This window comes from Tachyglossus aculeatus, chromosome 24 (assembly GCF_015852505.1).
Source record: "Tachyglossus aculeatus isolate mTacAcu1 chromosome 24, mTacAcu1.pri, whole genome shotgun sequence".
Lineage (NCBI taxonomy): Eukaryota > Metazoa > Chordata > Mammalia > Monotremata > Tachyglossidae > Tachyglossus > Tachyglossus aculeatus.
The window spans coordinates 8,770,112-8,782,947 of NC_052089.1; the positions used below are offsets into that span (position 1 = coordinate 8,770,112).

At 47.7% G+C, this 12,836-nt stretch overlaps 1 protein-coding gene across 1 annotated transcript in view; it reads left to right on the forward strand.

Moving 5' to 3' along the window:
- The first annotated feature begins 3,779 nt into the window (after positions 1-3,779).
- Positions 3,780-12,836, forward strand: part of CBLB (Cbl proto-oncogene B) — a 221,031-nt gene continuing 211,974 nt past the window's right edge. Inside the window, exons 1-2 of the mRNA XM_038766102.1 lie at positions 3,780-3,887; positions 6,695-6,876. Of these exons, the coding sequence (XP_038622030.1) occupies positions 6,709-6,876 (168 nt within the window). The 5' untranslated portion in view covers positions 3,780-3,887; positions 6,695-6,708. The remainder of the gene's footprint in view (positions 3,888-6,694; positions 6,877-12,836) is intronic.

A 12,836-nucleotide genomic window follows, 5' to 3' on the forward strand; every position in this document is an offset into this window, starting at 1 on the left:
CACTCCCCCAGTTGGGATGGGAGGGATAGGGGTCTCGTCAAGCAGAGTTTTCCATAGAACATGGAATGGTGCATAAATCACATGGGCGGGAAGGATTTATTTGTGCCGACGGAGTTATTGACCCAGGGCTCCAGACCAGATCACACGGGTTGTACTCAGCGCTTAGAACAGTGCCAGCGCTTAGAACAGTGCTCTGCACATAGTAAGTGCTTAACAAATGCTATCAATATTATTATTATTATTACCCAGACCCTCCCCAATCCCACCCCCCTTCCTCTCCCTCCTCCTCCTCCTCCTTCTCTGCCTTCCCTCTTCCACTGCCACCACCACCGGTCAATCTTTTTCGGGCAGGATGAGTAGGGACCAGCCATCCAGGAGAAGGAAGAAGAGCAGCGTGGCCTAGCATCATCATCATCATCAATCGTATTTATTGAGCGCTTACTATGTGCAGAGCACTGTACTAAGCGCTTGGGAAGTACAAATTGGCAACACATAGAGACAGTCCCTACCCAACAGTGGGCTCACAGTCTAAAAGGGGGAGACAGAGAACAAAACCAAACAAACCAACAAAATAAAATAAATAGGATAGATATGTACAAGTAAAATAAATAAATAAATAAATAGAGTAATAAATATGTACAACCATATATACATATATACAGGTGCTGTGGGGAAGGGAAGGAGGTAAGATGGGGGGATGGAGAGGGGGACGAGGGGGAGAGGAAGGAAGGGGCTCAGTCTGGGAAGGCCTCCTGGAGGAGGTGAGCTCTCAGCAGGGCCTAGCAGAAAGAGTGCTGGCCTGGGAGTCTGAACAGTGCATTGCACATAGTATGCGCTTTACAAATGCCATTATTATTATTATTATTAATAATAAATGCCATCTAAAAAAAGAAGCAGCATGGCTCAGTGGAAAGAGCACGGGCTTTGGAGTCGGAGGTCATGGGTTCAAATCTAGGCTCCGCCACTTGTCAGATGTGTGACTTTGGGCAAGTCACTTAGCTTCTCTGGGCCTCAGTTCCCTCATCTGTCAAATGGGGATGAAGACTGTGAGCCCCCCGTGGGACAACCTGATCACCTTGTAACCTCCCCAGCGCTTAGAACAGTGCTTGGCACGTAGTAAGTGCTTAATAAATGCCATTATTATTATTATACTCTGGGCCTCAGTTCCCTCATCTGTCAAATGGGGATGAAGACGGTGAGTGCCCCCGTGGGACAACCTGATCACCTTGTAACCTCCCCAGCGCTTAGAACAGGGCTTTGCACATAGTAAGCGCTTAATAAATGCCATTATTATCATTATCCTCCTCGACCTCTCAGCTGCCTTTGACACTGTGGACCACCCCCTTCTCCTCAACACGTTATCTGACCTTGGCTTCACAGACTCCGTCCTCTCCTGGTTCTCCTCTTATCTCTCTGGTCGTTCTTTCTCAGTCTCTTTTGCAGGCTCCTCCTCCCCCTCCCATCCTCTTACTGTGGGGGTTCCCCAAGGTTCAGTGCTTGGTCCCCTTCTGTTCTCAATATACACTCACTCCCTTGGTGACCTCATTCGCTCCCACGGCTTCAACTATCATCTCTACGCTGATGACACCCAGATCTCCATCTCTGCCCCTGCTCTCTCCCCCTCCCTCCAGGCTCGCATCTCCTCCTGCCTTCAGGACATCTCCATCTGGATGTCCGCCTGCCACCTAAAGCTCAACATGTTGAAGACTGAGCTCCTTGTCTTCCCTCCCAAACCTTGTCCTCTCCCTGACTTTCCCATCTCTGTTGACGGCACTACCATCCTTCCCGTCTCACAAGCCCGCAACCTTGGTGTCATCCTCGACTCCGCTCTCTCATTCACCCCTCACATCCAAGCCGTCACCAAAACCTGCCGGTCTCAGCTCCGCAACATTGCCAAGATCCGCCCTTTCCTCTCCATCCAAACCGCTACCCTGCTCATTCAAGCTCTCATTCTATCCCGTCTGGACTACTGCACCAGCCTTCTCTCTGATCTCCCATCCTCGTGTCTCTCTCCACTTCAATCCATACTTCATGCTGCTGCCCGGATTATCTTTGTCCAGAAACGCTCTGGACATATTACTCCCCTCCTCAAAAACCTCCAGTGGCTACCAATCAATCTGCGCATCAGGCAGAAACTCCTCACCCTGGGCTTCAAGGCTGTCCATCACCTCGCCCCCTCCTACCTCACCTCCCTTCTCTCCTTCTCCAGCCCAGCCCGCACCCTCCGCTCCTCCACCACTAATCTCCTCAAGGTACCTCGCTCTCGCCTGTCCCGCCATCGACCCCCGGCCCACGTCATCCCCCGGGCCTGGAATGCCCTCCCTCTGCCCATCCGCCAAGCTAGCTCTCTTCCTCCCTTCAAGGCCCTGCTGAGAGCTCACCTCCTCCAGGAGGCCTTCCCAGACTGAGCCCCTTCTTTCCTCTCCCCCTCGTCCCCCTCTCCATCCCCCCCATCTTACCTCCTTCCCTTCCCCACAGCACCTGTATATATGTATATATGGTTGTACATATTTATTACTCTATTTATTTATTTATTTATTTATTTTACTTGTACATTTCTATCCTACTTATTTTATTTTGTTGGTATGTTTGGTTCTGTTCTCTGTCTCCCCCTTTTAGACTGTGAGCCCACTGTTGGGTAGGGACTGTCTCTATGTGATGCCAATTTGTACTTCCCAAGCGCTTAGTACAGTGCTCTGCACATAGTAAGCGCTCAATAAATACGATTGATTGATTGATTGATTGATTATTATTATTCTCTGGGCCTCAGTTCCCTCATCTGTCAAATGGGGATGAAGACTGTGAGCCCCCTGTGGGACAACCTGATCACCTTGTAACCTTCCCAGCGCTTAGAACAGTGATTTGCACATGGTCAGCCCTTAATAAATGCCATTATTATTATTATTATTATTATTCTCTGGGCCTCAGTTCCCTCATCTGTCAAATGGGGATGAAGACTGTGAGCCGCCCCCGTGGGACAACCTGATCACCTTGTAACCTTCCCAGCGCTTAGAACAGTGCTTTGCACATAGTCAGAGCTTAATAAATGCCATTATTATTTTTATTATCATTATTATTATTATTATTATTCTCTTCCCTCATCTGTCAAATGGGGATGAAGACTGTGAGCCCCCCGTGGGACAACCTGATCACCTTGTTACCTTATCAGCGCTTAGAACAGTGCTTTGCACATAGTCAGCGCTTAATAAATGCCATTATTATTATTATTATTATTATTATTATTATTATTATTATTATTCTCTGGGCCTCAGTTCCCTCATCTGTCAAATGGGGATGAAAACTGTGAGCCCCCCCGTGGGACAACCTGATCACCATGTAACCTCCCCAGCGTTTAGAACAGTGCTTTGCACATGGTCAGCGCTTAATAAATGCCATTATTATTATTATTTTTATTATTAAAAAAAGAGCTCCCCCGTTGCCAAGCGACGAGAGACAAAGAGGGAGGGCGGTCCGCGAAGAGGAAGTCCCGCCCCCTCCCTCCTCTCCCCCCCCTCCCGCCCAGGCCGCCGCTTATTGGCTGGCTCCGCGGCCCGTTACGCCCCGTCGTCCAATCGCTCCTCGGGGCCGCCCTCCTCCTCTCCCCCGCCCCTCCCTCCCGGTGGGCGGGACCACAAGGGGGGAGCCGCGTCGCTATTGGTGAGTGCTCCCGCCCGTCAAACAGCGGCAGGCAGTGATTGGCCGAGGCGGCTCCGGGGCGCCCCCCGTCCCCAGGGCCGGGCGGGGGCGGGGTGCGCGTGCGTGCGTGTGCAAGCTCCTTGCACACGCCCGTGCACACGCGTGCACACACATAGACACACACGCAGGCACACGCAGGCACACGCAGACCGGCTTCGATGCGGGCCCCGGAGACCCCCGCGTGATCAGGGGTACTCGGGGGCCGGGGGAGGGCAGGGTGTGTGTGTGTTTGTGTGTTTGTGTGTTTGTGTATTTGTGTGTGTGTGTGTCCCCGCAGGTCGAGGGGGGTGGGGTCCGCCAGCTGGAAAAACAAAAAAAGCCATCCGATCCACTCCCCGTCTTTCCTTTCCTCCCCCACCTCCCCTTCCCCTCTTTGTCTGGGGGCTAGTTTTGATTTGCCGCCCTCTGGAACTTGGGGGGGGGATCTTCTAACTTGGGATCTGCTAACTTGGGGGTAATTTAGCTTTGGGGGGGGACCTGCTAACTTGGGGGGGGGATCTACTAATTTGGGATCTGCTAACCTGGGGGGATCTGCTAACTTGGGGGTAATTTAGTTATGGGGGGGACCTGCTAACTTGGGGGGTGGGATCTGCTCATTTGGGGGGACCTGCCAACTTGGGGGGGGGGGGGGGTCTGCTAATTTGGGATCTGCTAACTTGGGGGTAATTTAGCTTTGGGGGACCTGCTAACTTGGGGGGGGGATCTGCTAATTTTGGGGGACCCGATAACTTGGGGGGGGGACCTGCTAACTTGGGGGGATTTGTTAACTTGGGGGAGATCTGCTAACCTGGGGGGATCTGCTAACTTGGGATCTGCTAACTTCGGGAGATCTGCTAACTTGGGGGTAATTTAGCTTTGGGGGGACCTGCTAACTTGGGGGGGGATCTGTTAATTTTGGGGGACCCGATAACTTGGAGGGATTTGTTAACTTGGGGGAGATCTGCTAACCTGTGGGGATCTGCTAACTTAGGGAGATCTGCTAACTTGGGGGTAATTTAGCTTTGGGGGGACCTGCTAACTTGGGGCGGATCTGCTAACTTGGGGGGGATCTGCTAACTTGGGGGGACCAGCTAACTTTGGGGGGATCTGCTAACTTGGGACCTGCTAACTTGGGGGGATGTGCCAACTTGGGGGGATCTGCTAACTTGGGACCTGCTAACTTGGGGGGATCTGCTAACTTGGGGGTGATTTAGCTCTTGGTGACCTGCTAACTTTGGGGGAGCATCTGCTAACTTGGGGGTAATCTAGCTTGGGGGGACCTGCTAACTTGGGGAGGGGATCTGTTAAATTGGGGGGGTCTGCTAACTTGGGATCTGCTAACGGGGGGGGGGGAGAACCTTCCAACTTGGGGGGACCTGATAACTGAGGGGGGAAATTTGCTAAACTGGGATCTGCTAACTTGCGGGGGGTCTGCTAACGTGGGGAATCTGTTAATTTGGAGGAGATCTACTAGCTTGGGATCTGCTAACTTGGGATCTGCTAACTTGGGGGTTATCTATCTTGGGGGGAGATCTAGCTTGGGGGGAATCTGCTAACTTGGGGGGATCTGCTAATTTGGGGGGAGATCTGCTATCTTGTGGGGGAGGAACCTGATGACTTCGAGGGGGAGAACCTGTTAACTTGGGGGCATCTGCTAGGTTGGGGAGGTCTGTTAATTGGTGGGATCTGCTAACTTGGGGGGAGATGGGCTAGGTTGGGGGGCACCCCTGAAGGCCCCGCATTTGTTGGGGTGCGGGTGGCGGGCCCGGGCCCGGCCGGCGGCAGGAGGAGGAGGAGCAGGAGGGAGGGCCCGCTGGAGGAGGAGGAGGAGGAGGAGGCCACAAGGATGTTTCTACCCTGGCCGGGTTTGTTTGTTCTCAAGGCTGTCGAGAGCCAGTGGAGGGCAAAGGAGGGAGAGAGGGACATGGTGAGGAGGGAGGACCCCCAGGGCAGCCGGCCCGGGCACCCCTGCCCTGCAGATGGGGGGTGGGGAGGAGAAGAGCATCCCTTCCCCTCTGATGGGGGGGTGGAGGGAGGGGGACCCCTTCCCTTTGGATGCAGGGATGGGACCCCTTCAGATGGGGAGGCTCGGGGGAGTGGGATCCCTTCTGATGGGGGTGGAGGAGTGGGATCCCTTCAGATAGGGGGTGGGGGGAGTGGGATCCCTTCAGATGGGGGTTGGGGGGAGTGGGATCCCTTCTGATGGGGGGTGGAGGGAGTGGGATCCCTTCTGATGGGGGGTGGAGGGAGTGGGATCCCTTCTGATGGGGGGTGGAGGGAGTGGGATCCCTTCAGATGGGGGGTTGGGGGGAGTGGGATCCCTTCAGATAGGGGGTGGGGGAGTGGGATCCCTTCTGATGGGGGGTTGGGGGGTGGGATCCCTTCTGATGGGGGTGGAGGAGTGGGATCCCTTCAGGTGAGGGTTGGGGGGAGTGGAGCCCCTTCAGATGGAGTGTTGGACTCCTTCAGATGGGGGAGTGAGGCCCCTTTAGATAGGGTTGGGGGAGTCTGCAGAGTCTAGCAGACTTTGTTAGTCTGGGAATAGCAATAGTTGGGCCCTTGCACCTTTTAGGGGCCAGGATTAATAATAATAATAATAATAATGATAATGGCATTTATTAAGCGCATACTATGTGCAAAGCACTGTTCTAAGCGCTGGGGAGGTTACAAGGTGATCAGGTTGTCCCACAGGGGGCTCAGTCTTAATCCCCATTTTACAGTTGAGGTGACTGAGGCACAGAAAAGTTACGTGACTTGCCCCAAATCACAGAGCTGACAATTGGCGGAGCCGGGATTTGAACCCATGACCTCTGACTCCAAAGCCCGTGTTGCTTCCACTGAGCCACGCTGCTTCTCAGGATTGTTCAGAGGGTTTTATTTTCTGGCCCCCTCCCCTCCTGGCTGAGAGGTGGAATGAGTGTGCACATTCAGCTTTCCATTGGCCAAGGCGTTTTCAAGGCTCGTGGTAACTTTGTTTCTTTCCCTCCCCAACCCACACGCACTTTGTGCATTTTCTTAGAGCTGAGATCCCAGATGGCTAATTCCATGAATGGCCGGAACCCAGGGGGCCGAGGAGGAAATCCCCGCAAAGGACGCATCCTGGGCATTATCGATGCCATTCAGGATGCCGTGGGACCCCCGAAACAAGCCGCCGCCGATCGCAGGACCGTGGAGAAGACGTGGAAACTCATGGACAAAGTGGTGAGTCGTGTGTTGTGTGTCCACTCCGGGGCTGTTGAGCAGCGGTACTCGAAACCTCTGAGTTATGGGAATCCAGATAAAGGAGATTTGGGTCCACATGACTCCCTGGAGCTCTGTAGATTTACTGTCTTCTTGCCTTAAGCCTCCAAGTTTGGAAGGAGAAGGTTTTCTTTGCACGGGCCGCTTGCCCAGCCTGTTTGCACTCCTTAAACAAACTTGGTCTCTAAGAAAGAAATCAGCCTTTTGTCCTACACCTAAAGGTTCAAAGTTCTTCCAGATGACTCAGATGAGTAAAAAGCTGGTGCAAATTATCTGCTTAATATAGGTGTGTTGCTTCAGAAATGTTTATTCTGCTTTCTGTGGGGTTGTGTGCTCTTAGATGGCAAAGGCGTCCAGGAGTACAGATTTAAGGGAATCAAAGCCTCCCCTGAAGCACACTCGTGATAATCCACATGCATGTGGTTGTGAGACGATTTATCTGAAAAACAATCACTCTGATCAGCCCTCAGGTGAACAAGCAGAATTTGAAAGAGACAGTTCCCATTTTCATCTCTGAAAGCATCTGCAGTCTAAAACGTGTGGCAGATTTTTGTTTTTTAAATAGTAATTGTTTGATCAGCCAATTGAGTCGATTTGTGAAACAGGAAATTGGGAATAAAAATAGTGTTTGGGATGGGGGTTAAGGGAATGATAGCAGGGAATGTGTCTGTTTCACTGTAGTGTACTTTCCCAAGCGCTTACTCAGTACAGTGTTCTGCACAGAATAAGCACTCAGTAAATACATTTACTGTTTGGCTGATTGAAGAAAAAGGAAAGAGAGGCCCGAAAGGTCCCAAAATCTGTGGTTTCTACAAGTTGTTTTCAAATGAAATGAAATCATCATTCTTACAGAACAGTTAGAAGTTGTCTATAAATCAGTATACCCAGGTGGCAAATCAATTTAAATGATTTTTATTCTGCCATAATGTAAAATCTGAATAGAACACAAAGAACTGCCCAAGTAATTTTAGATGTCAGCATCCCTTTCCTTACCTAATAAGATTATATAGTCAAGGTGATGGTGATGTCATTTTCTCCTTTCCAAATTAAAAGGTTTGGCGACTGACATACTAGTTTTCTCCGGCTGGTATTTGTGATGCTTACCACCTTTGCTGCTTGTTTGAAACCATTCCAGCAGAAGGGAATGGTTTTCTCCAGAGGCATGTCACCTCCCCCCTCCTCAAAAATCTCCGGTGGTTGCCTAACAAGCTCCGAATCAAGCAAAAACTCCTCACTTGTTGGCTTCAAAGCTCTCCATCACCTTGCCCCCTTCTTACCTCACCTCCCTTGTCCCCCTTTTCCTCACCACCTCCATTGGCCCGACTTGCTCCCTTTGCTCTACTCCCCCTCTCCACCCCACAGCACTTGTGTATATATGTACCTATCTATAATTCTATTTATTTACATTAATGCCTGTTTCCTTGTTTTATTCTATTTTAGTTCTATTATGATTCTATTTATTTGTATTGATGCTATTGATGCCTGTTTCTAGACTGTGAGCCTGTTGTTGGGTAGGGACCATCTCTATATGTTGCCAACTTGTACTTCCCAAACGCTTAGCACAGTGCTCTGCACACAGTAAGCGCTCAGTAAATACGATTGAATGAATGTTTACTTGTTTTGATGTCTGGCTCCCCCCTTTTAGACTGTAAGCCCGTTGTAGGTAGGATTGTCTCTATTGCTGAATTGTTCTATCCAAGCGCTTAGTACAGTGCTCTGCACAAAGTAAGCACTCAATAAATACGATTGAATGAATGATAAAGCCAGGCATGGCCGTATTCTTGTGGAAGGCTTTACGTGTATACCAAAGATAGCATATTAAGATCTCTCTCTTTGCAAAAATGTGTCAAACACCTTACTTTTTGGAGGAATCTGAATGGCGCACTTGAGTGATTGTGAACAAACGAAGTCGAGGAAACCCAATCTCGCTTTTCAGAAGTAGCAGCAGCTGTCAGTCTGACCAAGAAATAACTTTATTTTCAGTTGTGCTAGCAGGGCTTGCAAACAGAGAGATGTCTGTTGTTTTGTGGCCTGGTTAAGCTAAAGGCATTGCCGGATTTCCTTTTTCACTGGATAAATGTGCTCAGTTTGGGTCCTTAGTATTTCGTATTTAAGCCGCTGCCAGATAATTCAGCTTTTTATTTCTAAATTATATTAAAGTACACCAGACAGGGATGATGTCATGGTGTCAGAACAATTTAACTTGCTGCTTGAGCTCCGGTTTTGGTCTGTGCATTCGATATAGTATTTGAGAATGAAGAGTGAGCAATTGAACAAATCCAATATGTTTTGGCAAGCAAAAGCCTAAATATTTCAGCTTTTTCTCGGGAGTAGACTCCCGAAAGTCAATTTCACCACCTAAAAATTGGACTAATGCCCCCACTTCCCCCGCCAAGGGAGGATTTTTCTCAAATTAGAAACCAACTTTTGAGGGACTCTTTTAACCGGTGTATTACAGGAGAGATGACTAGGGTCAGATGCTACCAAGTCAGCTGTTGAGCTGAACTTTTTCTTCCTTGTTTTCCTCTCCCCCTTTCTGAGTCAGAAGATATTAACTGAATCATAGGTCAACTCACATAGATATGTTTTAGGAAGTGTACTCTAAAGTTACTGTCAAGTCATTAAAAAATGTTAAAACCAGCTCTGGTGTACGTGAGCTTCCAGATTGCTGGTTGTGAACCTCATTTATCTACTTTTACGTAATGTTTATGAGCTGAGACAATACTTGAGCACCTACTGCTGTTCATGTTTTATTAACTTTTTCATCTGTAGATTTCTCTTAACTTGGGAAGTTTTAAGCTGAAATTTGGCCCTGAAGCGCTCCAATTAATGTGTATAAGTGTTTTGTGTGTGTATGTACACATATAGTGTTCTGTTGGCAAAGGTCATGCCCATCACTTTTGCTTAGCTTTTATAATCATGCCAAAGATTCATTAAGCTGAAACCATTTTCAAATAGGCCAATACTTTGTGGTGGGCAATTATAAAAACTGGGAGACCGAAAATAAATAACTGAGCCTGAGGGAGAAGTGAACAAGGCCTCAGTTCCTCTCATCATATACCAGATTTACTCCCTTTCTGAATTCACTGCTTTGAATCAACAAAAAGAGTGGGCACACATCAGTTGTACCTGCAGGGTGGTAGGAAGTATTCTCGCTTTCAACAGAGACTCCTTTTGAGTCCAGTGGCCTCCCTGCGAGACCACACAATAATATCAAAGCTGTTGCAATTATAAATTGGTATTACCGACTTAGTTTTCTCATGTCAGTGATAAAGTGGTTCATAACCTCCAATAGCAACACTGCCCTGTTAATTGCATCAAGAACCTTTCAATTAGTCCAAAAGAAAATCCCTTGAAACATTACATAAGTTTTATAAGATAGCAGCAGTACTGTGTAGTTAGAGGATCAGGAACCAAGAAGGTGGTCTTTCAAGTCCAATTAGTAGAACTCTGTGTGAAAATTAAAAATAAAATTTGAAAGTTTCCCTGTAAAAGTGAGGCAGATCCAAACACCATTTGACATGTGTAGTTGGTTTTAAATGAAGAAAAAGGGCAAATTAGCAACTAGTGAAGTCATGAGGGGCTTGATTACTTAGGACAAAATAAAATGCTTGTAGGTGAAGGTAGATAGAACGAAGAAAGTTTACCTGTAAGAAGACCCAGCTGTTCCAAACACTTGGCCGAAATGACCTCTGTGGAGGGAAATTGTATTGTCTGGAATCAAGCACTGTTTGGTAAATAACATACGATATGAGTTGTGGAAATGGTACTATATTTCATCCCCCTATGTATTCCATTATCATCATCATCATCATCAATCGTATTTATTGAGCGCTTACTGTGTGCAGAGCACTGTACTAAGCACTTGGGAAGTACAAATTGGCAACATATAGAGACAGTCCGTACCCAACAGTGGGCTCACAGTCTAAAAGGGGGAGACAGAACAAAACCAAACATACTAACAAAATAAAATAAATAGAATAGATATGTACAAGTAAAATAAATAGATATATATATATATAGAGAGAGAGAGAGAGTTATATGCAGGTGTATATATTGTAGGCTGTGGGAGTGAAGAAATGGTATGTGTGTGTGTATGTGTGAGCGAGCGAGACAAAGAGATCAGCATATGTCAAATTTAAAAGTGCACATGGATCTTTCCCCAAGCTCCCTCTAGACTGTAAGTTCACTGTGGGCAGGGAGTGTCTGTTTATTGTTACAGCATACTCTCCCTAGTTCGTAGTACAGTGCTCTGTACACAGCAGCGCTCAATAAATATGACTGGATGAATGAATGTCACTTCCAGAATTGTTTGAACTGGGTTGGGCTGGAGAGTTTGGTCCACTCTGGAACCAGTCCAGAAGTTTATCCTGTTCCCCCACTGGTCAGATGACTCCTTAGTGGGGAGGTTGATCTGAGGTTAACCCTTAATGTTCCTGCAGCCCTCTTGTAGATATCCAGGCTCGTGAGTGAATGACTTTTTTTCCAGTGTACTGTCTCACCCTCTCCTGGCCCCTGTTGCCACACCCCAGGGTTGGAAGTGCTGCGGTTGGGGCAGGGAAAGGATGCAGAGGGAATGTAATTTTTGAATTTCGAGTCGTGGCCATCATTCTGTCAGAGAGTCGTACTCACATGATGGAAAGTAGAAGCAATTTGCCATTTCTCAGATCCGGAAGCGCACCTAATGTGGTGACTGCTTGGAAAAAAAAAAACCCAACAAAAAACTTTTAAGTAATGCCAAAAATGTCATCTAGGATAAGTACTTAGATTTTTTTCAACACTGGCTTTATCATTTATGTGTGAAAATAACATTACTGAAAGAGTTCTAAAAGTATTTTTGATAGTGTTCTGAAGAAGCAGGATGGCCTAGTGAAAAGAGCATGGGCCTGGGAATCAGAGGATCTGGCTTCTAATCCCAGCTCTGCCACTTGCCTGCTTTGGGACCTTGGGCAAGGCAGTTAACTTCTCTATGCCTCAGTTACTTCATCTGTAAAATAGGGATTAAGACGGTGAACCCCATAAGGGACAGGGACTGTATCCAGTTGGATTAGCTTGTATCTACCCCAATGCACAGTACAGTGCCTGGTATATGGTAAACTCTTAACAAATACCATTTAAAAAAATGTCCGGTTGCTGGAGGCATTTAGCTTGGAGTCTAAAATCTGTGCATCATTCCTATAAACAATACTAAAACATATCCTTCCTGCCTTTGGGTCACTTTCTTTGTAATACTGTTTGTTGGTACTTCCTGTAGTTAGAGATTTGCTTCATTCCTTCTAGAGTGAGGCATTTTGAGTTTCTTGCCCTGACTGAAACCAAGCCATTTCAAGTTTTGAGGTCAAATTCAAAAGTTATTTGTTTGAAAATCCTGTATCCACTAGGAGAACACAAAGTTGGATCTTCCTTCTCCCCACCACACCATTGTCTCTCTCTTTCGATCATCTTCCTTGAGCCGAAAGATTCGATAAGATTGTAACATGGTGAGCTGTAGGTTCAAGGTAGGGTTTGGGAAGATTAGGTTTTAGTGCAGCTTTAGAAACTGGTGTGAAGATCTAGACATGGTTTAGGCCTGTGCCAGAACTTCTCCAGAATAGGCTTCCTTTGCTCTAGTATCTTTTTCCTCAGAATTGGATTTCCACATTCATTTCTAATGACATTTCACAGTGAATGGACCGGCTCAGAGATTTATGGTTTCTACTGCTGTCTGAGTGGATTTGGACTTGCTAGGTCTGGTCTTCAGGTGGATCAGCTGTACATCAGTGTGATTCAGTCAGCTGCAACTATGGCTTAAGATTCAGAAGGTTTGGCAGGACCAGGTACAGGTGTGATCTGTCCAGCGGCTTGATAGTACAACTGTGTTTGGACTTTAGGGAGCTTGGTTCAGGCAAGTTTGTTGAGAACCTTTTGATTTATGGCTGCAA